The sequence below is a fragment of the Falco punctatus genome (assembly GCF_963210335.1).
Source record: "Falco punctatus genome assembly, chromosome: 11".
Lineage (NCBI taxonomy): Eukaryota > Metazoa > Chordata > Aves > Falconiformes > Falconidae > Falco > Falco punctatus.
Window position 1 is genome coordinate 16,543,786 of NC_137591.1, and position 27,923 is coordinate 16,571,708.

General features: G+C 44.4%; 2 protein-coding genes across 2 annotated transcripts in view; both read right to left on the reverse strand.

Moving 5' to 3' along the window:
- Positions 1-54: 54 nt before the first annotated feature.
- Positions 55-23,200, reverse strand: LOC308071775 (vitellogenin-2-like; the record flags this gene model as incomplete). The annotated part of the gene is made up of 34 exons (XM_080407707.1): positions 55-254; positions 388-549; positions 1,664-1,823; positions 1,904-2,001; positions 2,482-2,573; positions 3,899-4,085; positions 5,222-5,357; positions 6,065-6,203; positions 7,543-7,685; positions 7,799-8,011; positions 9,555-9,638; positions 9,797-9,844; positions 10,194-10,502; positions 10,754-10,929; positions 11,018-11,246; positions 12,002-12,146; positions 12,355-12,540; positions 13,264-13,357; positions 13,685-13,874; positions 13,974-14,093; positions 14,698-14,799; positions 15,453-15,566; positions 15,990-16,098; positions 16,211-16,428; positions 16,842-17,060; positions 18,102-18,227; positions 18,725-18,890; positions 18,971-19,128; positions 19,235-19,385; positions 19,802-19,950; positions 20,104-20,265; positions 20,416-20,667; positions 22,442-22,593; positions 23,161-23,200. 34 exons carry the CDS (start codon positions 23,198-23,200, stop codon positions 139-141), a joined length of 5,145 nt encoding a protein of 1,714 aa, XP_080263833.1. The 3' UTR covers positions 55-138.
- Positions 22,511-27,923, reverse strand: part of LOC308071302 (vitellogenin-2-like) — a 32,428-nt gene continuing 27,015 nt past the window's right edge. Inside the window, exon 35 of the mRNA XM_080406517.1 lies at positions 22,511-27,594. Within this exon, the coding sequence (XP_080262643.1) occupies positions 27,476-27,594 (119 nt within the window). The 3' untranslated portion in view covers positions 22,511-27,475. The remainder of the gene's footprint in view (positions 27,595-27,923) is intronic.

Sequence of the window (27,923 nt, forward strand, 5' to 3'; positions counted from 1 at the left end):
GCCCAGAATTATTTTCGAGATCTGCAGAAGAACTAGAGAAGAACGATGGCCTGGAGGGAACGGGGCCTCCTCCTCAGTGTCCCAGCCCACCCGGCCACCGGTGGCAGCCAGGGGCGAGCGGGCCCGGTGAAGCGGGTGTCACGGCGGGCATGACTGCCGCTGGCAGGAGCACGCGGTGTGAGCGGGAACCGTGCTCACGATGTCCTCTGATTTCTGGCCCAGCCTAGCCTGCCCTTCCAGGCTGAGAGCGGAGTCTGTGAAGCAGAAAGAAGAGGTCGTGTGATGTATATTTTCCATACATACATTCCGCCAGCCCCGCGGTTTCCCACAGAAGTGCAGCCGGACATGGCGGCCGTGCTGGGCACAGGTATCCCTCTGCAGACTCACCGGGCGGGACGCAGTGGAAGCCCACGGAGACGGGAACAGCCGTGGTTGCTGAACAGCCTTCCACGCAGCGTAGAACCGGCTCCACAGAGAAGCATTTTGCTGCCGCCTTCTCAAACGCAACAGGCTTCTCGATTTTGACAGATTGACGCTGCAGCTTGCAAGCTACAAAAATGGATTCTCTTAAAGCACCTACAGAATTCACGTGAATAACTTTTTCGACTTAGTTTGCAGAATAAGCAGCAGCTAAGACCAATGGATGCACCAAGTGACACAGGCTATGTGAATTATTTAGCCAATTTGATTGAAGTCAATTTTCTGCCAGTGGCTTAGGCTGTGGGAAAGTCAGGCATGTGGGAAACAGTTCCAAGGACAGAGGCTTGCCAGATAGGACCTAGGTAGAATAATAGTGTCCAAATCCAGAAAAGATGCACGTGAAAACCTTGCTCAGCTGATACTCAACTTTACCCAAACTATGACGACACTTCACCTGGGGGCAGTAGTGGCACCTAGACATCCGTGTATCCGCTTCTGTGCTGTGCCTAGCATCACATCTGGTTTGCCATGGCTCAGTAGCTTAATTCTTAAGCCTCAGTGATCCAGGTTTTGCTAGACCAGTTACCCCAGGGGAGCTTGATCTAAGACTGTATTGTAAAAATACCACCACATGTCCAGAGGGTTGGTTTCCACACAAAAGGAGGTGCACCCCAATGTTACCAATACATTCATGTTGCTTTTATATAGGACCCAGATGGTAAGAACAACCATTCCCAGGCTGAAAGTTTCAGAGGAAGTCCATCTTCAGACTGAGGAAAATAAACTGGGTATTTCCCACCTCAGATGCCCTCCACTTTGATAGCCAGGGCTAGTTTTTAAATTTTTTTCTGGGAAACTAAGAGTCTGGAAATGATAGAATGGAAATAAAGAATGAAACTATTAAGGATGACATAAAATGTCTTTTTCCAACAGTCAAACTACCTACTTTTCATACTAACTTATCATCTTAGGGAGTTTTAAATTTATAGTTTTATCTGGAAGACACAAACTTCAGGTAACTACATAGTGTGTAAGAAGCTGATATAAAAATGTAACAAACCTAGAATCTGCAGTGAAATACCAAACTCAGGAAAGCCAGATTTATTTTTTTTCAGCCTATGACCACTAATCACAGAAACGGTGAAAAATAAGATGATTGTGCTACAATTAATGTAACTCATCTATTCGTGTGACCAATTAATTCGTCACAGGCAATGACATTAATATGTTAGAATCTTAGTACCTCCAGCACAGGGGTCTTCTGAGATGATCCAGGACTGACCAAAACTCACTGCATCTTTAGCTAAATATCCACTGGGCATTTGATATTCCCTTTCCTTCTCAGCATCATATTTTCCACATATACCACATGTTTTTCCAGCCATCCAGAAGGAAACCCGAATCTTTGAAGAAGCAAAGAAAAGACGCACTTAAATGTTTTTCTTCTAAAAATAAAAACACTGAAAATAGTTTTAAAAAATACCTCAAGTCTATGCCCGTCATAATATAGTTTATCTATGCCATAATCAGGGGCTTTTAGTGACAGGCCTTCCTTTTCGCTGCTGATCAGCATGCTTGCATCTGCAACAAAAAAAGCAAAAAAGGGATTTCTTTTAAAAGGAACTTAATGTTTTAGTGTCCAACCTGAATCACTTGTTAAATTGCTGGGTACTTAATGCAGGCTGTAATTTATCTTGAAAGAGGTGGGGGAAATGAAAAAGAACGTACTATTCCCTGCCCTAGAACAAGACAAAGCCCTGCGACAAGGGTGGCCGTGGCCAGGGGACATCCAGATGCTCATTCTGTGGGTTTCTGTGATCAGCACGAGAAACCACAGCCCTGCATTATTTGGTTTGCACAAAGACATGCAGGATCAGCGTCTCTTTCTCTGCTCAGCTTTCTTGCAACCCCCTATGAAAGCTAGCATGAGGGTATGTTAAAATTGCCTAATTGTTTCTCAGATTATGGTGATCTTTATCTTGAGAGGTGTTTGCAGGATCACATCCTCTCCTTCTTCAAAAGGGCAGGAAAGATTAAACAAAATGTAAAGGTAAGTCTTACCAGAATTAGATGTGTATGGAACATCTGTTGGGGCTTGAACACCATTAATCTTCAACTGGATGAGTCCATTGGAAACATACATGTCAACCTCGCTGTAAGTAAAGGAGATGAGTATAAACAAATGTTTCTCCTTTGCCCTACTCAGCTCAAAATTTCAAGTCCTGGTAGAACCAACACTGCAGGATGCTTATATCATTTTTGCATGAGACACCTGCTACTCTTTGGGAGGAAGATTGCGAGCGCCCAGGGAAGTGTGCCGGGAGGACTGCTCACAAAACATCTTTCCCTGGCTTTACTCATCTCTGAGTGTCTGCTTGTGGCCACAGTTCAGGCAGGAAGATACCAGGCTATAGGGACCCTTGCTGTGGAACAATGTAATTGCTATTACATTTGCATAAATTGAAAGTGCTTTACATTTCAAAGGAAGATTGGATTCCCTACGGTGGTTCTCTTACAGCCTGAATAGTCTGTGTATTGTAGTATTTTCTTCAGAGCAGTGTTTGCTCTAATGAAGAAATATGAAGCTCAAGCACATCAAAAGCACTTCCATGCAGTTGTGTGAAATGATTAGGAATGATACAGTGACGAGGAATGTCTTTATCACAAAAGATACAGCCTATAAAACAAATATCCTTCGGTTCTTCCACAAAACACACGCAGGGAATGCTAGTTTCTCTCTCTTTTTCTAACGTTATGGCATGGCACAGTCAGGCACACAATTTTCAGAACTAAATAATTACTTGTAATGAAACCTTACAGATCAAAGTCCATTTGTGCACTTTGAAGAATACTCCCTACAATGATTTTGGTATGCATAATCCCGTACATCTTCGAGTATAAAACTATACTTTTAAAGAAGAACCTATGATGGCAGAGGCGATTGCTCCAAGATGAAACAATGTGTGTCTTAAATGAATTTCATATAGATTAGAACATTATGCACCAACTAAAAGTATGACTTAAGAGAGTGCCTCTAATCTGGGATAAGTAATTCCCTTTTCAGCTGTGTCCACTTCTCAACATCTCTGCTGAGATGATTTTGGGTGCTAATTAGTTCTAATTATTAGCTTAGCGTAGGAGGCCAGACTAAATTATTACAGTAGTCACTTGTGGATTTATAGTTTATGTGTCTACCTAATTACAAAGAACTGAAATGAGATGGTTAAATGCTAACAAATTAATGAAGAATTTTGGGCAATAAAGACTTTAGGTTACTGTGAACCTCAGATATATTTCAGAAGCACTTTTGAAAGACAGAGTCCCAAATCCCAGTGACACTCCTAGAAATCTTTCCATTGACACTGTTAATTTTTGTGTGAGTCTTATGCTAGCACTAACTTGCCCTAACAATCTGGTCTTCACAATTATAGCATATTCAGCTTGACATCTATTTTTCATTAAGTTTGCAATTACTTACTGGTTGGCGAGTCTGACATTTATTGCTGTAAGGTCAGCAGACTCTTCAAGTCTTTTCGTCATCACCAGGAATTTCAGTTCTGAACTACAGTCCTGTACCAAGACATGGTAACAATTTGCAGGCATTGAATAGTTAAATGTAACGCCATTGAAGGTTGTGAACGTGTTCTGGAAAACTGAACAACGAGCTAAAAAAAAAAAAACACAACAAAACCAATCAGTCAAAAGCAAGCCTTTTGTACTTTATATAAGACAGTTATTCTATTTTAGATTTGTAATTAAAAAAAAAAACAAATATTTTCTGGTTTTACCTATTCTCACGTAAAAGCAAAATGATTCCTTCAGATGAAATAAGGGATTTGTAGTAATACAAAACAAAACTTTGCCAGTCCCCAGACATCAGTGCAACCCACTCATGATTCAGTCTCTGTGTTAGATAAATTCTGCTCACAGCTGGTGCTGGTGCAACTGTTTGTGGCCTTTTTGCTTTTGTAACTTTGTTGTAGTCAAAAGTATTTCTCAAATGTTGTTAATGATTCACATATTGACACCGGAGGAGATTCACTAAAATGCTGCTGCCTTTATTGAGTCATAACAAGGATTAGAAATAGTTAGAAGATGGGAGGAAAAAAAGCCACACTAGAATAAACTTCTCCTTTTTCACTGTAATGGTATTTTGATGGAAATCCTACCAGCTCTGATTAGAAATTATTTTACAGCAATTTTAACTAATATGGACTAGTTTTGGTGTTTACCAAAGAAATACACAGTTATGATATTAGCCCACTGACTTCAAGCAAAACGTGACTCCTTAACCCAGGATTACATAAAGCTTTTCCATTTAAAATTTACCCTAAGTAAGTATAATGGGATTAGCTCTTAATACAGCATTAATGAAATCATAATCCCTTCAAGTGCAGGATTTTAAATTAATGGGTATACTTAATACTTTTGTATCTGTTCTAGCTTCTACATAACAGCACTAATCAAGCAGAGCAGCCCAAATCTGAGATCACTTGGATGTCCCTCTCACTAATTTTGTAATTTTTTTTCTTCACAAGCAACCTGTGCAGTGATCCTGAAATGGATGCATTTGGAATCACTATTTGGCATGGAACTGAGTATTTAATCTTATTGGTAAGTTTCCTTTTCTTTACATCTTTGTAGCCTCACAGATTTTCATACAGATGGGTTTATTTCTATCTGAAATCACCACACATTTTCTAAGTGAATGTAAAACAATTTCAAGTTATGTCCAAAGTATAAATCTTATTTCCAAAATCTGCAAGTCAACCAATGCTTGTGTAAATAGTTAATTGCTGACCTTCAATGTTTTCAATGATTGAAATTCTTGCTTGGGAAAAGACATTCCAGTCAGGGGGCGGCAGTGTTGAAATCGACCTGCTTGGACTTGAAGGGAATGGTAGGGGAAGCCTGATGGCTCGGTCGTAAATGGTGAGCTGAAAAGCAGTCAGAAAACAAACATGAATGTAAATGCAAAATACAGTGCAGAGGTGAGAGATCATTTCCCTTTAATGTTCAAAGAGGACTGTACTGACTGAAACCCAAATTAGAATCCAGGGCTAGGTCAGAGCTAAAAAGAAGTCCTGTGGCTACAGCATGAAATAGCTCTACTGTTTGATGCATCTGCAACCTGTAGAATAGCAGTGCTATAAATGAAGTTTGACATCCACCAGTTTGTAATCTTTTGGGGAGTTGTACATCACATCTGATCTCAATGCAGTTTGCTTACCTGAGATGCCCACCCTCTCCTTGCCTATACATTGAGGGCTGCTATTGGGCTGTCATGCTTCTCTACAGCCTGGTTTTACTATCTTCCAGGATGCAGGAAAACCTACCATCTCCCTGAAGATTTGGGGAGGAGTGGTCTTTTTAATAAGTTATTGTTAATGTGCCACCAATCATGATGGTTGTTTTGTAATCTGTTTCTTATTTTGTGTGTTTGCATGCTACATGAGAAAGAGAAATATGTTGTAAGATATTTTCATAATGGAACCAACTGTGTGAATGTAATATCTTTGTGGTGGGAGCTTCTTTATCTTTTAATAAATAAAAAAATAAAAAAATCAGTGGGTTAAAAAAGCTGTTAACCTTCAGTTTCATAAGCACTGAATGCCCCAGGATAAAAGATAATGGAAATAGTTACCTCGGGTACCTTGAGGACTACATCACAGGTTCTTGGAGATGTCAGAGCCATAACCAAGGTTGCCTGGCGAGAGGGACCATGCTGTTGCCTTTGGGAGTACCCAAGCACATATGCAGCTCCTGGAAGAAACGAGTAGAACCTGGAAAAGGAAGGTATTAAAATGATCTGTCTTTGAAAACATTGCTTATTATTTGTTCAGGCAAAAATACCCCCATAAAGCAATATGCATTCTGTGTCAGCCATGTTTTGTGTCAGGGTTTGCTAACACAAACCTTATGTGTTGTGTATGGGAGGAGGGACAAGCAGATTTTAACTGTTAGTGGGTTAAACAGTCTTCAGAAGACTGGATGACAGTGGTATGAGAAGAAAAGTATATCCAACTTGTTTTAAATACATTCAGAGACAAAAATAGGCACCGAGTACATAAAAACTGGAATACTAACATGCTGAAAAATAGATGACCGTGTATTAATGTGTGAGCCCTGCAGCGGTAACTTTTAGTAAGGATCCTTCACCCACTAAGAATGATTTGGCAGAGGCATCTCAATGATTTGGTTCCCTTACAGGCTTGGGACTCAAATAGAGAAATACAGAAAATATTCCTTTGAAAAAAGGCATAGTCTCAGAGCAGAAGAGAGGTGAGTTCTGTGGCGGTGCTCCAGGATAGCCAATTGGATGTTTTCATCCCCTCTAATAAGGGCAGATTAACAGCACTTCAGGTAATTCAATCTAATATAAAAAAAATTATCCTCTTCAGTATACGTTTGTCAACCTGTGTGCCTTTAATGTGAAAGCTTGTGTGCCATGCATATTTAGATAATTGAGTTGCTGTATGCGTCTCTATTTTGTAGCACTATGGAAAAAGATTAGTCTTTGATATGCAATCAGTATGGTGTTCTGGGGAAACGCATGTGTGAGTACAGACTCTGTTGTATTCATTCATACATTGCACACGTATGGATACACACATAAGTGAATGAATCCAGCAGTTACAGTTTTCTTACACTAAGTGTCACACAACATTTGCTATTTAATGTGCAATAAGCCTTATGGGAAGTATTTGTATCATCTTCTTCCGAAGCCGGAGGCAAGGTGCCTACATTAGGAAATTCTTCACCCTGTACAGTCAATAGAGACAGTCCTTCAGAGAATCAAGGTTAAGCTTCTGCTGTGAGCCTCCATCAGTTAGGAAGCATTGGGAGACCAGTTTCCTAATTCAGGCACTTTCAATTAAAAGTCTACAACAGATTCGTTGAATCCCATCAACCCCTTTGTTTCAAGCAGGTTTCCTGCCAACTAAAATGCACTATGCTTTGAGGGAGTAAATACACAGAGAAAACAGACACGTGTAATCTGATTTTATAATGTGATACCAATTAAGGGAAATTCTTCCAGCTCAGAAGTTGCAGAACTGAATCTATAACTATCTAGAGCATTGACACAGGTGAATTTTTCAAAAATTAAAGTTAAAATCTCACCATTTTGCAGTTGTTCGGACCAGTGAAGGTACTTTTGGCCACTCCAGCTTCATCTGCATAGCTGGATAAGCAGCAAATTGCCCTGTTGCAATCTGAAGAGCAATCCGGTAGTCCTGGCAATCTTTACCCCATTTAAGAGAACCCTAGTAGAGGGGAAAATATATATATATATATATATATATATTCTTTTTTATAAAACATAGTTAAGATCATTAAATTTCATTTACTTTTGAGCTCATCGTTATTTTAAACTCACCGATACTTCATGGGAATTTATTACTGAAGCATCAGCACAGAGTTTCCATCTACTTGATCCTGTGATGCTTGAAACAAACATCTGCATCCTCGATCTCATGGGTTGCGTGTCAGTGTACAGCACAAGCTGTAATCCTGTCGGCTGCTCGTTTCTGTGGATGGCACGAAGGACTGCAGCCAGCATCGGTGGCTTGCTGTCTCCCAAGAATTTAGGCTTAAGTCAGTAGAGGGGAAATAGAGACCAAAGGCATAAACAGAGCATTAAAATTACTCTATTAAAATGACAGATAAAAAGTATTTGTAAAGGAAAAGTTTCATTCAGAAGGTCTTTTTACATGACTTATGGGATAGCATCATAGATTGTTGCTCGATCTATTCGGTTCATATGCAGTTTTGCCATAGTCTTTCAAGGGTGCTGTCGTGACCTATGCAAGTAAAACAGTACTGCTGGGAAGCTTTTTGTAAAGTAATTTCAGTGTAACACAGGGAAGTGTGGAGCAGGACCCTACTGCAGAAAGAACCAGTATCACCCAGCTCAGCGCTGCTCTCCTACCAGCCTGTAGTTTAGCTAGTAGTCTTTTTGATAAAATTTGTGTAACCACCTGTTGGAAACAGTGATAATTTGTATTGACAGAGAGACCTGTTCAGTGCAGGCCAAAACGTGGTACTTGCACAAGGAGCAGCACGTGCCCCCCCGCTCAAATTCAGGACCTGGTGCCCGGTGCTACCTGAGCCGTGGGGCAGGAGTCCCCACCGGGCCAGGGGGGAGCTGCCAGTGGGGTGAGATGTGGGACAGCAGGTCCCTCCTGTGCTGCTAAGTCCGGGTGACAGAAACTCACGGAAGGATCAGGTGAGACAGGGCTGGTGGCTTAGGGGGAATGGGGAAAGAGCAAGACTGTGGCTGAGGAGGGTGTGTGTGGTGAGAGCATTGGGGGAGACTGAGAGGGGTTCAGGGAAGTAGTAATGTGAAAAGATGGAAAAGAGAGGTGAATTCAAGTTACACAGAAGTGTGTGGGGGAGAAGGTAGATCTTGTTGCCTTTTTTCCCCACAAGCTACTTGCACTATCAGCTGGAAGCTGCTGGTGCAGAGGGGGTGCCCCAGCAAAGCAAGGTTTACTGTTTTGTAGGCATGTAGGTCACTGTGTGAAACATGTGACATTTGCTTTGATAACATCTGCTCCAGATTCCGTAATTCTTACAACAGTTCTTACAGAAGGACGAGGCACCATTAACTAACTATGTACCCTGCTGTCCTTCCTGGATAAACACCGGGATTGCTCTCAAAGCTGAAGCTTTACTGCAAAATCAAGGTCTTTTCAAAGGCCTTGTACGGTCCTGCTAACATGAACAGAAGCACATGGCAGTGAAAACATAACGAACAAGAGTGGTAGAGTCTGAAAATTTCAGAAATATGCAATAAAAAAAATACCTGAAACCAGTTTCTGATCAAGCACATCAGCACTTCTAAAGTGTTCTCATTTTTATAGTGAATTGGTTATTGAGTAACACAAAGTTCAACATATACAGCAATACATTCCAGTTTCATTAAAAAACGTAGCCTGTATTGAGTGAATATAAAAAAAACATTCAACGGCTATCCAATGTGCTCACCTCTATAAAACAGGAAACAATTCATTTTCATTCTATATCATTACCTAATACGCTAAATCACTATATTTTTCCTACTCTGTTATAGTAATACAATAACTGGAAATCCAAAGTAAATTATTTTATTTCTTGTAGATTATGATGCTCACCTGAGATATGGCTCTAGAGATGCCTTCATCACTAGCTGAAGAAGAGAGGCTGATGCTGCTGTTCAGGACTTCTCTTCCTGGTCCCTGCAAAAGCAGAGAAACACCTTGAAGCAAGTTGTTTACCATTGGAAGTTGCAGAATTAATTTCTCACATTCTTACTCTCAGAGAACTAAGCTCTAAGTGCAGCAAAGCTAGTGAGAGCAGTTGTAGGCCCTGCTCACCGTATAAGCAGTAAATGTACCTGTTCGTCTGCTGGCTTGAACCAAAACTGGTAAACAGGTAGATTTCCCTGTGAAAACAGCATGTAAGAAGACCTAAGAAAAGGCAAAGAACTAACTTTTGACAAATGCATTAAAAAAAAACAACCCAGTATTGAGTATGGAAAGAAGGTAAAACAAAATAAAATTTTTAAAACATTTTAAACTGAAATCCTCTGAAATATGAAATGCTTCAGAGAACCAATGAGGTTAAAAGGGGGAAAAAGCTCTGCTAAGCGGTTACCTTGTCTGTCCTGCAGCAAACAGCCACCCTTAACAGTCTGTTTTTCTTTCATTGGTCCATACTCTATGGGTACAATGTCCTGATGCACAAAAATGTTCACTACAAGAAATATTGAAAGGGACAGCGTGGGGAATTACCTGTTGGTTGGAATATTCACTGTCCCCACTGCAGTGCTGGTCTCCAGAGCGGTCTCCTCTGCTGCTGCTGCTGCAGATGTTACTGCTAGCAGAGCTGACACTGCTGCTGCCGCCACGCTTCTTCCCAGATTGCCTTATTTCATCTTTCTTGTGTTCATTTCCAGGCTTTTTACCATCAACAGATGAAGCAGTGGAAGAGGAGGATGAACCGGAGAGGGGGTGTGCACTGGGCTCTGCCCAGACGTTTGTCACTGCAGGCTTGTCGTTTCTGTGAATACGTTTCTTACGGCGCCGTGTTTTATTTGCGACCTCCAAAAACAGTTCAAAGCATTATGAATTCATAGCTTGTTCTGTTACATTTCTCTGGGTGTCAGACAAGCTGCTCACCACAGGCTTTCAATGAAATACAATTTCCCAGCCCTGCACACTGCGCCAGAACTCACCTAGACCCATTCCTCCCAGCTGGAATCCCTGCTTACCCACCCCAGTGTTCCACACTGGAAATGCTTGCCTTCATTTATAGGAAAGTATTTCCCTCTCTGATGCTCAGAGTCTCTTACCTCAAACACATTTTCAATGCCTAGAATCTTCTTCAGTTTAGCTTGAATGTCCTTGTACAGAGATGTCTTATCCTCTTCCTTAGACCCTGAGGTTGGTCCGTCAGTTATTTTGGAAGCTGCTTTGGATCCTGCCTGAACGTCCAGCTGTATTTTGTCGATGTCAGCATCTGTATTAACTGAAGTCAAGATACTTAGATTGCAGGGTTGTTCTGCTTGAGCAGACTTCACAGAGATTGACCGAAAAGCTTGTTGTCATGACTGTACCTGGCTTCAAAATTATTTTGGCTTCAAGTTCTCCAACTAATTTGTGCAGGTAGGTATTTCTTAAGAAAGCAGAACTTCGTGACTTTAGGCTGAGACAAGCAGAACATCCCAAACTCTCAAATTTTCCACAGAAGAGGCGTGTGTAAGATCTTCCTCCTACACTGTAGTGATGTGCCTCTTCTGAACCTTGCTGGTATCCTTTGGATATCACACTAGGAGTATTGCTTTGCTACATTAAACAAAAATATGGCAAATAAAGGTATTTTCTACAAAAAAATTGTCACAGCTCCTAAAGTCTTTCCTCCTATTAATGAAGAGAACGATGACAGTCCTGTTTAAAATTAGAGATGTAAGCATGGGAAGTGGTGCTGTGTGGAAGAGGGCTGCTTTCCTGCCCAACTTTTCCCCAGGCAGTGTTTCACAAACACGCTTCCCAACGACAACCTGCAGGGCTCTTTGAGGGGCTATCCTTCTGCATCAGTGTTGGGTTACTAGCCCCCCTGTTGCAAGCCAACCTAGCCTTCCCACCCAAGCCTCAGAAGCTGAAGAGCACATAAGAGAACGGGCTTCTGCAATCCACTGCAGGGATTACCTCAGGATTTGGAAGAAAAACATATACCCTGCCCAAGAGCCATCTTTTCTGCATGGCCTTGCCTTGGGGGGTTGGGAGGGGGGGGGGGGATATTGTTCAAAGGATTAAATTTCACACACCCTCCCTATGACTGTAAATATATAGGAAGACATGCTGCCAAAGCAACCCTACCTGCGTGAGATGATGAGAGTGAGCAGACTGTGAATGGCCATGTCTTGAACCCACGGGGACTTACGTTAGGCTTGGTTTGGGGTACGCGAGGCACCCGTTGAATCCCACAGTTTGCGTGCCTGTGACCTGGCTAGCCAGCGGCTGTGCTGGGGGGTCAGCCCCCGCGAGGAGCTCTCTGTTCGCTACCTGTCTGCAGCACAGATGGCGAGAGGCCTCCTTACCTTCCAGCTGCCAGGTCCCGAGGCTCGCTCTAATGGCTGAAATGGCTGGTCGGAGGTACTTGGTACTTCTTCTTTGGGGAGAAGCTGGGATTTCTTTTCGGAATCTACTTCTCCCATGTTCCTTGAAATAGCATAAACTTCAGTCCTGTAGAAGTGATAAATGTCACACAAGTAATGCCTTCCGATTTTGCTTACCTGTCTTTGCTGGTGCAAAAAAAGACAGAACTAAGCTTTATCTAGTTGCCAAAGTATGGCAGACCCTAACAAGGAGATGTATGTTTATGATTTTATAATGGGAAGCTCACAAACAGTAGTAACATCTAACAAGCAAAATGCAACAAGCTCTTCTGTACCTCACAGCTGCGAGCTCAACCTCCTGATCGCAGGGAAGCATTTCCATTTTCAATTTTTTCTCTTTCATATTTATCCTGGCATCAAAATTCATTGTAGTGTTGGCACTGAACTCTGCATGAAATTCAAGACCACTTTGAAAATATTGTGTATTAATCCCCATCATCGCAATCACATGAAAATACGCCCTAAAAGAGTAGAAACAAAAACATGCATAATCACAGATTAATATGCACATATTTAACTTTGAAATGCAAAATTACATTTTCACACTGTTCTGTTTCTTTTAAGAGCCACTACTGATGGATGAAGAGATGTATCACAACAGGATAAAAAATGCTGAAGTGCCCCCGGAAAAGGTGAAGGGATTTATCTGATGAACAAAGCTAACGTGGACCTTCTCACTGCTTTGTCACCAATATATTGCTTGAGGACAAGCTAATGCTAGAATTTTCTAGCTTCAGATTTTCCTAGGTTATCATTATCATTGTTATTATTATCGTTATTAGTACTTTTGCAGATCCAGAAGCATTTCCCTTTTTCCCCCAAAATCCCCCCAGCTTGTGCCAGGTGGTGATGCGATTCTATGTTGAACTTGTAAAAACCTGTTCATAAGCAAACACATCTTCACAGCTCAGTGTCTTTGGTCACTGAACAGATACAAACACGAGCATTTTCAGCAATGGCAGAACAGCACAGCACCCTGTAGGATACAGCACGCATGGCTGTTCGCAGGGTCGTAAAGCATCGGGTGACTGTGTCACTGTCTCACAACTTCACTGCTCTGGACTAGCACAGCCGTCCCAAACCTGGGGCAAGTAAGACCCCTATATGGCAACATGCAATCACGTATCTATTTCAAATATAAATATAAACGCTTGTGTGTAAGTGAAAATATATGTAATTTTTACTTTGGCTTGATGTCAGCATGAATATCCATGTTGGTTTCCAACAACTGTGAAGGTCTAAAATTGTCAGATAATGGTGGTGATATCTGTATATTCACTGCAAAAGACAGGAATTATATGAACAGAGAAACAATAAATGCTGGCAATACAATGTTTTCAGTAAGCACAGTAGTTAACACACGGGCAGTGCTTCTGCATTTTGAAATACTTTATGTGTTTATTTAAAGATTGCTACTCCAAATGAATTATACAAATACGTCTGAGGTAGAACGTGCTAATTCTCAAACCATTTGGAGGTAGCTGAACACCAATGTTTCCACATTACAAGAGCATTTTCCAAGATTATAGAGGGATTTAATTTCAGCAGAGGGATTGGACCCCCAGTTATTGTGGGGAACCGCTAGGTCTGGAGTCCCAAGCTCACCGTTGGCAGCAGCCTGGGCCAGCGCAGTGCCACACAGGCTGAGCTCCAGTGGCACACCCACCACCGTGGGGACAACGTGCCGCAGCTCACCCACCAGCACCGGCAGGATCCACTGGCCCGAAACACCTTGCTGGACCTCTTCCACCACTTTTTTCACCATTGGCTGCCAGTTTGACGATCCAGTTAGACTCTGAAAACAGAGAAATAGGTTATGTGATTATGTGAGAAGAGACAGGGAGGGGAAATTATTCAGCACCACAGACAGAAAAGACAACAGCCTTGTCAGTACCATCATGGTCTGCTGAATGGCATCTTTATCAATGTCAACAAAAGCGATCTCTTGGCCCAGTACTTTGGCATAAATGGACACCAGAGGGTCTTCGGGAGGCAGTTCCTTCCATCCCAGAAGCTGTGGTGTTAAGGAGAGATGGAGAGAAAGGGAAGAAGCAGATAGTGTCACTTAAAATACAGTAATGTATTAGCAAAGTGCAGATCCCATCTGAATGATGCTAGCCATGGTTGCTTAGCCAAAAAACAAATAAACGTCTTACAGGTCTGAACCTATGTGGCCTTTCTTATGCTGCATAACTGACTTCAGTGGGAGGTTCCCCACATAAGGATGAGGTAAGAACTTGGTAATTTCTGCTACTGGAGTGGGTGACACGCTGGGACTCATGAACAAAAATCTTAGTCGATAATAATTTTAAAAGAGAAGAGCAATCACATACCGTGTTTTAACAGACATTTTATAATGTGAATTTTGGTTCCCTATCATCATCATCATCATTTCTTGTACTGTACATTAAGGGCTAAAACATGTTGAGTGAAAAGGTGGCATCTGTTGACAGCGTTAAGTACAGTACAAGTACATTTTTCCACAACCAAACAGGATGACTGACTCCTTGCTCACTGAAGCATCAAAGGGATGGCTTGGTGGGTGGGTGGGCTACGCGGCCCGAGAGCTAGCAGGACTGCGCATTGCAAACAGATCAGAAGGGTGTGTAGAGACATACCGTTTTACCGAGCTCCTTCAGTGTCTTGTATGTATCATATTCAGCAAAGGGAATATTCTGCTTCCTGATAAGCTTGGTCAGGCTTTGTGACCAGACACCCACCTGCAGGAAACGGAGGCAGCTGTTGCAGCCCGAGTACAAGAGAGCCCAGGAAAACCTTTGTACCCCTTGTCACTCTCACTAAGGCCACTCTAAATACATACTGGATGAAGCCATTGCACTTATAAGGCTACGTCTACCTGGCAGATGGCTGCAGGCTATGGCTGCAGATGCTGAGAATGTGCTAAACCAGCTTTGAATTAGTCAGCAGGGATAATTCTAGGCAGCACGGAGCTCAGCCCAGGCTGCAAAGCTTGCCCGAGATTCTGAGTAAATACCTGCGTGCTGTTACATGGGGCTTCACACTGCCCTGGCTGCAGCGCTGGCTGAAATTTAATTTCAGATGCTACTTCCCTGTACTTATGCAAAATACCAGAGATGCTGTATGACTTAGGCAAGCAGATGAATGTACTGCTGAGCAAGCTTTCCTCTACTCTTCTACATTTTTGTGCCTATACTGCGTGTGTTCAATGATGAACGTATGTGTCAAGAAGCCCAAATAAAAGAAGCCGCCTATGTAAAATCATAATCATTATCTAAATTTTCTCTTCCACATCCGCCCTCACAGTCAGAGATGGAGTTAAACACTACATCACAGTCCAAATGTCTTAACAAGTAATACTATCTGTAGCTAGCCGTTTTAGATAAATACTTACCTCGATAATATCTGTTGCAGTATCTGCGTAATATCCTCTCAGTTTTGTGATTATATCAGATGGAAATGCAGTGCTGGGACTGTTCATTAGATAGACCCTCCAAATGGCACCAGCCTGATGTTCAGCTGTCACAGGAATGAAAAGCAGCAGAGGTTTTGGTTAGGGTCTCTGAGGTGCCTGGTGCATGTAAGCAACCTCAGGTATGTGCTATAGATCACAAGAGGTTCTGCCAGGATTCAGTCCCATAAGTCTTCAAGTTTGCAACCTCAAGAGGAGAGCTTTGTTCTAGGACAGAGTCAACATGACCACAGCAACTGGAGGAGGAGGCCTAAATCCACGTGCAAGCTCCGCTTTCCCCACCAGATACCCAGAGAGTGGTAGAACATCCTCAGGGGGTTTTGCATGTTAGGATGCTCTTGTGCTTTTTCTATTTCAGGAGTGCACTAAACTCGCAGCCTGTGATTGGATTTTGGATGAAGATCACTGAATGGAATAGAGGCATTTGGCTACGTAAGGTGAAGCGGTGAACCAGGGCACCTGGTACTCACAGGAATAATCTCCGATGTGAATGACCTTGCTGTAACGATAGCTCAGCTTGTCAAGCCTGGGGCTCAGTAGTTTAATGGCAATGTTGCAGGCAGCAGATCTGAGTAATGAAGAGTTACAACCGTATGAAGATAGTTGAGTGCGACCAAATTCTTAGAAAACTGCAAGGAAAAAAATTTGCTACTAAAGAATGTGCTTCTTCCTCTACTTACAGATTATAGAGCTGTGGGATCCTGCCCACTGCCAAAGCCTTCATGTGTGAATACGTGAAACTGGCTACTTGTAAGCTGGGCTCTGTCAGCAGCGAGCTGGCCATCGCCGTTACGGCTGGAAGACCAGGCTTCGTTTCAAAGAGGACAACACAAGCCACCATTCGGACTTTAGGAGCAAGAGTGATGTCCATAAAGACCTGGAGGGCAATGTCTCTTACCTAGAGGAGGAAGATACAACCTGTGAGTACCTCACAGCTTCTCAGTGAGAAGTGACTCCTAAACTGTGCACACGTGACCTGCGGTGAATAGGGAACAAAACCCTAAACAGAGACTTGAGCGTGGGACCCGCCACCGAAAATTAAGATATCTGTGGGCACACAGTGGATGGGGCTGGAAGAAACAGCCATTAGTAATGGTCCCAGTGTCACAGCGACTAAAGCAACCTCTTTCCCAGGATATCAGCAAGGATGGGGTGATGTCAGGAGTTTTCAGTGTGAGCAAGAGGAAGACCAGCAACTGAGAAATCTGCCCAGAGCTGCTAATGTTACCCGATAGCTTTTATATTCCCAATCATGAAGTCAACCCAAACCATACCCTCTAAGACATTTCTTTAAATAATGATTTCAGTTACTTTTTTAGGGTCTTTTCTGGCAATTTTCCTCAAGGCCAGCACAGCATCAGCATGAATTCTGTTTGGTAATGAAGCGGCAGCCGGGGAAAATGTGGGCAAAAACTTCAGGATGTGTTTGATACTGGCCAGCTCTCCTGCATTGCCAATGGCTTTCAGGGCCAAGGCCATGTCTTTGGCATCATCTTTGCTGGTGGCTTCAGTAGCAAGGTCATGGAGTGGCTGAAAACAGAGCAGATTGTGTTAATCTTGTAATAAGGCCTAAAATATGTAAAAATGCATAAAAATATGCATTGCCATAGCAAGCAAAACAACTACTGATGCAAAACCCAAAATAAAGTTATTCAGAATTTTCTTCCAGGAAAAATCTCACCATAGTTATCAGGATGCCAAATGTGGAACATACAAGCAAACTTGATTTTCTCCTTACACAGTGCTGTAGTTGATTTTGAATTGTGCCTGAGCATAGGAGATAATCCTGGGTGGATGCCTGTACCTGGGAGTCTGTTGCAAGTTCCAGAGCAGCCCCGAGCCGACGCGGGGTTCAGTCATTCCCTGGGACACCCCCACTAGCCCTTGCAGCCTGCACCCCCGGCGGCTGCGGGGCAGCAGTATTGCACTTGCATATTTTTCACTTCCTATAGCAATAGCAAGCTTACTTAAACAGTTTTGCTGTTCTGAGAAGACAAATTACCCTTCTAGCGGCTTGGGTTTGTTTCAGTCTTTTGGGAAAGATTCAAGCACGTCAAAGGCCAGCAGGCCATCTCAGTGCTGTGGTCCTTCTGAGCGAGGAGCCAGAGCTGCACAGCGGAAGGACAACGTCCTGAGTATTTCTGACAGTTATAAGCAGTTTTGGAAGCCCTGACCTGTGACACACCTACAGCTTTGCCTGTATTCACACCTTAGTGCCTTTTTAATATTTTTAAGTACACTCTACCTAGTGTAAAAGTAGAGAGAGGAATCATAATGATTTTGCTTTAATCCTGAATTTGTTATGCCTAAACTAGTTTCAGGATGTTTACAGGATCCATTATCATCATGGGCTTCTACCACTTCCATTTGAAATTCTGAACTGCTAAGATCAGATTTTTCAAAGGCATCGGCTTGGTGTTTCATTCTGTCTTTGCAATTTTACAGACAATCACAGCTAAGAGCGAGGCATGCGAACAGCAAGTTACCTAATTGCCAGCATTATGAGAGCTAAATTAGAGGCTTTTGAAAAATTTCCTCACTCTTTATAAATACAAAAAGAGAGACACCTACCCGAAGAAGTTCATTTGGACAGAGTGAAGTCTGAGCACAGTATTTATTTACCATGCTACCATACCCCAGGTAAACAATTATCCGATGCATTGGTGCTTTCTGGATTTGGGGACAGGTCAGAAAAGTCTGCAGAAGAAAGAAGCAGCAGTCTTTAATATTTCTAGTAATTAAAGCTGGTATTTAGTGAAAATTACATTTGAGAAATAAATAGATAAAATTGCTTTGGATTTTTCCTAAATGTTTTCAGAAGTTAACCCAAATGTTAGTCACTCAGCTACAATAAAAGTGAGTAGACTCGCTCCACTTATACTCTATGCACTTTAGAATTTGGGTACATGATACTCTTTTCTTGAGTTTGTCTATTTTTTTTTTAAAAGGTAATTTTGGCAAAAATAAATAAATGGCCATTTCTTAAGATTTGTGGGTTTTAACATCAAATATCAAAACCATTAAAAAATACTGGCAACAAGTGGTTGGGAACATTTTCTGAAGCGTTCCCCAGTTCTGTTAATACCTTTTACAAATTTTGAAGAATATGTGTTGCATCTTTCACTTATAATCCGGTGATTTCACCTTTAAAAAGGAGTGAGAGGGAAGTAGAAAGAAGGATGATCTGTACTCACTGAGGCAACTTCTAGGGTTTGTTTGTTGGGTGTAACGAAATGGAAGGCGAGAGAGAGAGCCGCAGATGCTTCCCAGATGTTCAGCTGCTCATCGTGAATTTTTTGCTTCAGGAATCTGAACGTGTCGGTAGCTCCAGCAGCACAGATGGCGCTGAGGAACCAGTGTCTGCCAGGGAGAGGAGGATTCGTTATCCCCATTTCCCAGTATGCCTCCGATCAGAAATCCTGGCTGAAGGGAACAGTTACCTGTAGGGAAGGTCGCTGGCAAACTGCACCCACAAAGATTCAATGTGATCGAGGGTCGCTACACGAAAAAGCTGGACCATTTGTAAGAACTTGACTGAAGCTTCTTTAGTGGCTCCTTCTTCATTATCCTGAACTAGTTGCCGCAGTGTTTCTGTTAACTGTGGGAAAGATCAGACAGCTGGAAGGATTCGTGTCTAAAATAATTGTGATGACTTATTAACCTTATAAATAATGAAAAAAGTACGAGAAGTAAGCCTCTAATACCTGTAAATCTGGATTTTTAATCCTTATTAGAGGAACTGGCATCTGGAGTAGCTCTCCTGAGAAATGATAACGGAGACTCCCCTGGTTTTGCAGCTGAGTTTTTGGTGCACTGACAGGAGCCCTTTTAATGTCGACCAAAGACAGTTCTTGTCTTCAAGGGAAAGAACAAAATGCGTCACTAGCCTCGAACGGCACCATGTGCGTGGACGTGTACAGCGGCTGCTGCGGGCTGAGCATTGACCACAGAAGAATCGTGCCCTTCTCTGTTCATGCATTGCATAGAATTATCTGGAAATGTCATAGGACTGGCGAGAGCTTTCATTAGAGTTTGCCAAAGTCTCTGAGAAGTTGGACAAATGTTACAGGTGGCCCAGCAAAACCCCCAAAGAGCAGGGCATCGGACCTGGCTGTGCATCCCGAAGGATACACTGTGCTTTGGCCCTTTGCACCCTGCAGGCCAGATGCTTCTTGTTAACTCACAAATTGACAGTAAATACGTTTCTGGCATCTCCTGCTGGCTCTGATAATCACAGCCACGCTAAGGACGTGCACCAGGGAAGTGCCTACCTTGCCTCCATCACTGCTGCCCCGTCAGGCTCATTGAAGGGAGAGATGTGGTACACCTGCTCGGATGTAGCAGACGTCATCAAGGTCCCGCTGCCATCATACTTCATCTTGTAAGTGAACATCACCGTGCCCCTAATGTTTCTGGCTTTCTAGAAGTGCAGAGAGACCCATTCAGAAAGACAAAGGGGTGGTAGTAAATTAGCACAGACAAGTCAAATTCCCTGCTAGCATCAGTGCAACACGTGAGTGTTCAGCAGTGGCTTATGCCCAAGCGTGGCAGCAGGTCACTGTGCTGCTCATACCAGGGGGCAGGTGGGGCAGGGGCGGATGTATGCCATTCCCATGTTCTTCACCGCTTTCTCCTGGCAGTTTGTCAGGTCCTTGCTTTTGGAAACGGTAACACGGTTATTCTTGCTGTCATCCTGGATAATGTATCTGGTTTGGCAGATGCCTTCAATCCCAGCCTGTGAGCGTTGATTAAACACAATGAACTTTCCACTTGAAACAGCAACAAACAGGTCAAAGAAAATTGCCTGGGAAGTGTATGTACAGGCAAGTTACTCTAAGACAGTAAAATGAGAATAACAATGAAATCTGAATGGAAAAAAACAAACCTCCTGGAGTTCATACACATTTTGTGACTTTTTGATCGTTATCTGCATCATGTTCAGAATCCCTCTCACTAGATTAGTGCAGAGGATGGGACAGTCCCCAGGGGTGAAAATAGTTCCAACCCTTCCTGCAGCATATTCAAACTTAAAGGCTTGGCTGAAGCACGCAGCGATTGTCTCTGTGAGCCTCGAAGATGGAGTGAAGGGGTCCGTGGGCCAGAAGCCATTGTATTCCTCCAGCTTTGGGGATCGAATCTGTGAATAAAGTTAGGAAAAATGTTCATCCTATTCACTGTCAGTTTGAAATAGTGCAATAACAGGGAAACTGGACACTTCCAAACCATGGCAGGATACAAGCCACTTGTCCAACACTGCAGAAAATGTTTTCCTCCCCAGGTTCCTGTGCTGGGCCTGGGAAGCATCCTTGAAAGTGCATTTTCCATGAAGGATTTGTGCCAGAGAAATAAGATTGTGCAAGCAACATTCAAAACTTCAGCAAGTCTGGTGAAGCCTGCTAGGTGAGCGAAACACTGCCTGGCAGCAGTCTGTACAGAAAGAACACTCACCGGGTTTCCCCAGGTGTCTGGTGAGATCTCCCTTCAGCCTGCAAGGCAGCTGAGCCGCTGTTCAAGCTGCCTGCCTAAGCACACGGGGACTATTTTGGCTCCTGCTCCAAGTCCAGCACATCCCAGCACGCCAAAGCTGCGGCACAGCTGGTGGGGAAGGAGAGGTGACCGCAGGACCTCACGCAGGAGGTGGCCCCGTGGGATGTGGTGTCTCTCTTTGGAAGCAGCTGTCATCATTTCGAGCTTATCAAGCTGTAAAGCTTGTGCCCAAGTCCTTGACTGCTACCTAGTGGGAAACACGTGCCTGCATGCATGTACCTATGTAGCCACATACACGCACCCCCCTGCACACAGAAGTACATGTTCCTGTGTGTTCTCTGCAGGGGAATGGTTGGGTTTAGTGCTCTGTTTTATTTTAGGCATTTATAATCAATGCTGTAAGGGTGACTTGCCTCTTGTCACATTTCCTCAGATTAAATCCTACTCAAGACTATGGTCTGCAATTGCTGAAGTTACAGCAGCTCTAGCAAGGTTACACAGAGCCTGCAATTGCAGCGGTGCGTAAAGCTTGATAACAAGCACTCCTTCACGCTGTTTCAGGAATATATGCACAGTTACACAGATTTGAGTAAACTTCTAGGATGAACGCTAAGGGTACCTCTTACAGCTTTCTCCCCACGTGGTGTCTTCTAGATCCCTTTTCTGTGGTCTTTCGTTCCATGCCAGTATTTTAAGCTGTTTGATTTAGTCTTTTCAGTGAGTAACAGCACTTCCAGACTTGATATCATTATGCTAAGCACAAGCATTACCTTTGGAATTCTTCACGTTTGAATTAACGCCTATGTGAAGAATATCAAAAGGAAGATAGTGGAGACAGATGGGACTTTCTCATGCGATAGGTGAATTCCAGCACCGAGCTTTTCTTAGGCTACGGACCAGGTTGAAAAACTGGGTATTACATGCTTGAATTCTTATTTTCATACTCAAGCTTAGCATAGGAAAACTACCTTAAGGACACTTCTTTAAAGAACCTAAGGAGACGAACCTAAGGCAGCTTTAGTCAAGGGGGCTCAAGTGCTGATGGCAGCAGAGCCAGAGCAGGTCCAGCTCCCCAGCTGAAGGCGTGGGCTGCGGGGAAGCCTGTGCTGCTGTCTGTAGGTCACAGCTGGTGGCTCAAAGCAGTTTGGCTGCAGCTGCAGACACTCCAGTGGCGCCCTTGGCTTTCCCCCAGCACAGCTCGGGGGCTTGGGGCGCAAAGCCCAGCACCTATGCCCGCACCGGGGAAACCATCCCTGCCCGAGCAAGGCTGCTTGCTCTGACGTGGGGTCATCTCAGCACCGGGAAGGGCCCCAAGCGTTCGTGTGAGCTCTCATCACTCTTACTTATTTTGCCAGCCGGGAGGTATGAATTGAGTGCCTGAGGCTGCATGGCGTGGGTGGGTTCCCACACCCACGGTGATTTACCTGGAGAAGATGGATGCTGCGAGACACGTGGCTGATCTCCAGCTTGCAGGTCAGCCTCAGCCCTGCCATTGCCAGGCCCCTGCTGGGCAGCCCGTGCAGGATGAAGCTCTCGTAGCCATACAGGTAGGTTTTCCCGGTATGAAAAATGGGGTCTATTTAAAAAAATATAAGAGAAACACCTGCTTTGCTATGACTGTTGCGATGTTACTCACAAGAACCATCCCAGCAAAGAAGGGTGAGGCTGCTACTGCTGCAAAGGAGGCACAAGCAGTGGGCAAGGCACGGCCGCAGGGAAGGGCAGCGTGGGAGCTGCTGGTTGGGGTGGGAGCGCACTTACCGAGGTCCTGCCTCTGGCCCCCTGTGTGGGAAGAAAGAGAAGGATGCGTGAGAACCCCCCCCACATCTGTGGATCCTTTCATTTATTATTCATTTATTCAGTGTGCTAATGGTTGGCAAACAACTAGTAATGGGCTGCCAGGGCGCACCCCACACCCCCACAACTCCAAGCCCACACCAGCCCTGCTCACTAGCTGCAGCTTGCTGGGCTTTATCCCTGCTGCCGAGCTAGGCACAGAAATCCAATAGTTTACAGCCAAAGTCATAAAAGAGCCTCAGCAAATTAAGCTGTAAATATCCCTGACAGGCCCCGAGGAGATGCAGTTTGCTTCGGACCGCCGTGGCCATCGTGGCTCAGCAGTGCTGGTAGAGCTTCAACTTACCCACGAGGGCGAGCACCAGGGCCAGGATGAGTCCCTTCATGCTAAAAGTGACTGAAGACTGCAGGGGAAAATGAGCAGCTTTTATAGAAGAATTATTAACAGGCACAGTGAATTTTGTTGAGTTATCAACTTTTTATCAACCACTCAAACCCTCTGAGGGAGAGGGGGTCAAGGACAAGGTGCTGGCTGTTATTGCTGAGCCAAAAACATCACACACTTTTGTTCTCACTTCACCAACTGAACATACTGAAAGTACCTTTTGAAACAAGTGCTCAGAAGTATTAAAATATTGTTAAAGCCAAAATATTTATTAAGAAAAACTACTGATTATCCTTATCCACTGGAAGCACCCAGTGCTATTGCAGTCTGTGCTGACTTTGCCCAGGTTATCCCGACCTGACCACAAGGCACACAGCTTATCTAACTGATAGTGCCCCAACAAAATTGTGTAAAAACCCCAGCAGCCCTCCTGTGACGCCGTGCCAATACCTACCCTGCTGGAAGCAGGACAGGCTGTCACTCACAACACTGCTCTCTGGGAACAGGGACTTCACCCAGTAACACAAACCTCCCATCTTTGCCACAAAGGCCGTGGCTAAACGCTGCTGATGTTCCTCCTTCCCTCATCTGCTTTGTCTTACAGGGCTAATGCATGAGCCCCTTTCAGCTGTGTGATTAGCCATAGGCAGGTGTTGGTGAGGCTGACAGCTGAACCTCGCTTGGGTGAACCTGCTTTAGCAGGAGGGTGGACTAGGTGATCTCTAGAGGTCCCCTCCAGCTCCGACCATTCTGTGGCAGGCACTGTAGACACAAAGTTCCTGGTTTACCGAGGCATACAAAGTGGTTCACCCAAACTCATTTCACATCACACAACGAGGGGCAGCATCTGCACCCCATGGTGGATGCCCCTTCTCCCATCGGTGGGCGTTTTCCTTGTCCCTTTGGAGGCAGTCCTGCAGGTCCCTCAGGCTCCTGTTGGCTCCAGGCTTGGCTTGGTCCCTGGGGTCCCCTGCCGGGGTCCAGAGCTGGGCTCAGCCCGAGCGGATGGGGCCACCAGCACTGCTCCCACCAGGAACCTGCACGAGGAGAGCTATGGCAGCCCCGGTGCTGAGGGGTTCACATTGGTGCTGCGTAGCCACCATCTGCCCACCAGCCTTCTCCTCTGTGGGTGGGGAACCACAGCTGCTGCCCAGCTCACTGTGGAATGGGACAGCTTATCACCGACAGGTCAGTGGCTCCTATTCAAGACAGCTTAATTTTCATAATGCTCTTTTGCTGATGGGGTTTTATAATTGGCAGTTGGGATACGATTTATAATGTTTAACAAACTATGGATTTGGTTCCTAGATCAAAGATTACATCTGTAGGGAAAAAAAATATAATTTTGAAGCATGGCAAATACTTCACTGTGCTTTTACCAACGCTATGTTCTGGTCCCGTTGCTTTTAACACCTTCCCTTGTGAAACTGATGGCACATGACAGAAAATCCAAGCTGTTAACTAGTGAGTTGTGTCATGTCTTTGAAGATTTGGTAAATGTAGCTGAAGGATTTGAGTATATAGCTACCGGTGACCGGTAATTAAGGCTCAAGAGCTAATATGTTATGGGATAACTATATGCAGCTGCACAGGTTTCTTTTTTTTAAAAAAACACACACACACACACACACACACCCTTGCAGGCAGTGAGGCCTGGAGGTCAGTGGCAGTGCAAGCAGAAGAGCACTGCTGTGATAGTGGACTAAATGCAACAGCACTTGTATTCAGTGTCACAAAATCATAACGCTATATCGCTAAAATACCACACTGTAACAGGACACCACAAACCATAACACTCCTCAGCATAAGGGTTCTCCCGGGAGCTGTGTGGGCTGTGCCTGGCTGCAAGGGCAGGGTCTCCCCAGAACCCCCAGCCTGGGACTTGCAGACCCTCACCCCCTCTTTGGGCAGCAAATGCTGCATCCCCGGTCAGCCCAGCCGTGCTGCTGCCGCGGGCCGGGATCCCCTGTCCTTCTGCTCCAGGTGCAGGCAAAACCTCTTGGGGGTTTCTTTACGGAACTGAACCCTCTTATTTTCTAGATCGTTTCTCCGCTATGTCAAGAACAGCTTCAGTTGCCAGCCTGTCCCCTCATACACGCACAGCCCTTTAATGCGTCATATTTCTCTGAAGGATATAAGCTGAATTAGAGCGAGAAAGGAACAAAACAAAAATCCTAAGAAAATTGTGAGGGTGACAAACAACTTTGCTGTGCCCAGGACGTGCCCTGGACAGCATTTCTTCTGAGCTGTGCTCAGCTCCCCGCAGCGGCAGTGGGGGAGAGGGGCAGAGGCCGGCTGAGCCCCCCGCAGCCCTTTGGGAGGTGGGCGCCCACAGCCCCCCGGGTGCCTGGCTGCCATGGTGGCTGGGTCCCCTGCCAGGGCGTCACTGCGGAGCTCCTCGCACCTGAGCACGGGGGCTGGGGGGTGAGAGTCACCCCAAAACCGTGCTCCAGCCTCGGCACGTTGGGAGGAGAGGGGCCCTGTGGGCTGGCACCGCCGGAGCTGGGAGCTCGTGCCAGAGCCCCCCGGGGAGCCCAGCTCGGGGGGTCATGCAAAGCCCCGGCTTTGGCCTCAGGGGTTACCGGGAAGCTTGTGCTTCCCGTGACTGCTCTGCTTGACTTCCAGGCAAGCAGCAAACCCACCAGCTCATCGCTTTACTGCTGCTGCCAGGTAGTGCCCAAACACTGCCTGCTGGCAGCTCCCCAGCACACCCAGCAGCAGGCACCGCGACAGCATTTAAACTGTACGTAACTGTATATTGATACCTGCCTTTCAAACATACTCCTTTTGGTACTACAGACATTACCTTTCCAAACTAGAAAACTTACATCCAGACAACAAAACTCATGTACTCGCATCCATTGAAGGTACCAAAGCTGCTGGGGAAAGTAAAATGACACAGAACGTTCTCAACTGTTTTCAAAAACAGGCAAGCGATTACCCCTCCACCCGACATGGTAAATGCCATTTTTCTTCTTTGGTTTCTACTGATTTTAAGAACCAAATAATATGCTTTTATTTTAATTAATTTACTGGAGATCTACATTTTTAACAATTGAGTAGGATCACATTCTGCTTTGCATTGACAAATGTAGATATAAAAAATGTGTGTGTTCAGTCAGTAATAAAAATGGCTGGATGTATGTGTATTAATTGGGAGAACACTGATGAATTAAGGCAGATAAACCTAAGGAAAGTACAATACCATTTCTATTGAAATTTGTGCAAAACTCCTGATGACTTAAGCTGCCAAAAATCTCACTGACATCACTCTTTATGTCTATACCATCTCCTAAGGCACTTCTCTGAAAAACAAATTCACCCAGCACATATACTCAGCCTGCAAGCACAGCCTTAGGGGCAAGCAGAAGACATTTTCCAGATCTGCTGGAATCCTCTGGGCTCCAGCACCCGCAGCAGATGAGTGTGTCCCTCACTGTGCCCACACAGACCTGCAGCGGGTGGGCAGGAGGCAGAGCCCACCTGCTGATGGTGGCCGCAGCTGGGCACGAGGGCGGGAGCATCTCACCCAAAGTGCAAAGGACCAGCTCTGCTCTAGACCCTTTGGCAAGTGGTAAACTTGGGTACCTCTACCATGTCCTGTTCAAAGGCCCCTGATTTGCACCAGCTTCTGCATGTGGTGCATCAGAATCAGTGTGTCCTTGACTCCCTCAGGGCAGCCTTGTCCAGTGCCATGAGATTCAGGCTTATCCCCTGACCTTGCTGTTCCCTAGGGCCAGCGCTGGCACACCATGCAGTTATTGCAGAGCACCACAACAGCATTGCTGCTGCGGAGGGTGCTGCATCACACAGAGGTGATCAGTTCCTTTGCCGGTGCGCAGGATCCCAGCATTGGGGAAGAAAGTACTGGGGGAAACAAGGAGGAACCTGCTACCACAGCTACCCAGCTATACCCCCGAAGGGGCCTGACATGGACACATGCCTGGTGTGCAGAAGATGGTCACAGATACCAGAATTCTACAAAATGGGGGGTGAGGACAAGCAACACTGACCTTCTCTTTCAATAACCAGTAAAATAAGGAAGCCTTCATAATTTTTTCCATGCGTGGATTTATTACGAAATCAGGTACTTTAAGGGCAATCATAACAGTTTCAACAATAATAAAGTTTAATACTTTAAATTACTTGGGAAGATTCCACACGTCCTTAAACACTTAATTTAGTATCTTTATTATTCCTTAAGATGAGTTTTCTTACACCACACAATAAAAACATTAAAGCATTTCTGGTTTTTCCCGTGCTGTGATGTACAGCTTCATGCAGTGCAGTCTTCGTTCTCACAAGAACATGCTATGTGTGCATCAACAGTGTCCTGCATGTCCTCTGACTTCTGGTCAAACTTTGTCTGTTTGTCCGTCAGGCTGGTAGCTGAATCTGATGGGCAACAAGAAATGAAAAGTAAACAGTATGCTTCATAAGTAGTTTTGCAAGGTACAGCATTTCCCATGCACTAGTCATTAATTACAGAAGGCTTGGCTTCTCACTGGCTTACATATTTATACTTGTCTAAGTCACACAGAGATGTTCTAGGAGAACCACTTAATTAATAAAGCAGTTCTACCTTGGAAACTACTACTTCCATCTAGAATTTTATTAATAACACATTTAGGAAAGGATATTATGGTCTTAAAGGGAAAACAAACATGGAAAACAGACACAAACCTATAATCTATATGATCTATATCTACCTTAGCTAAACTCTT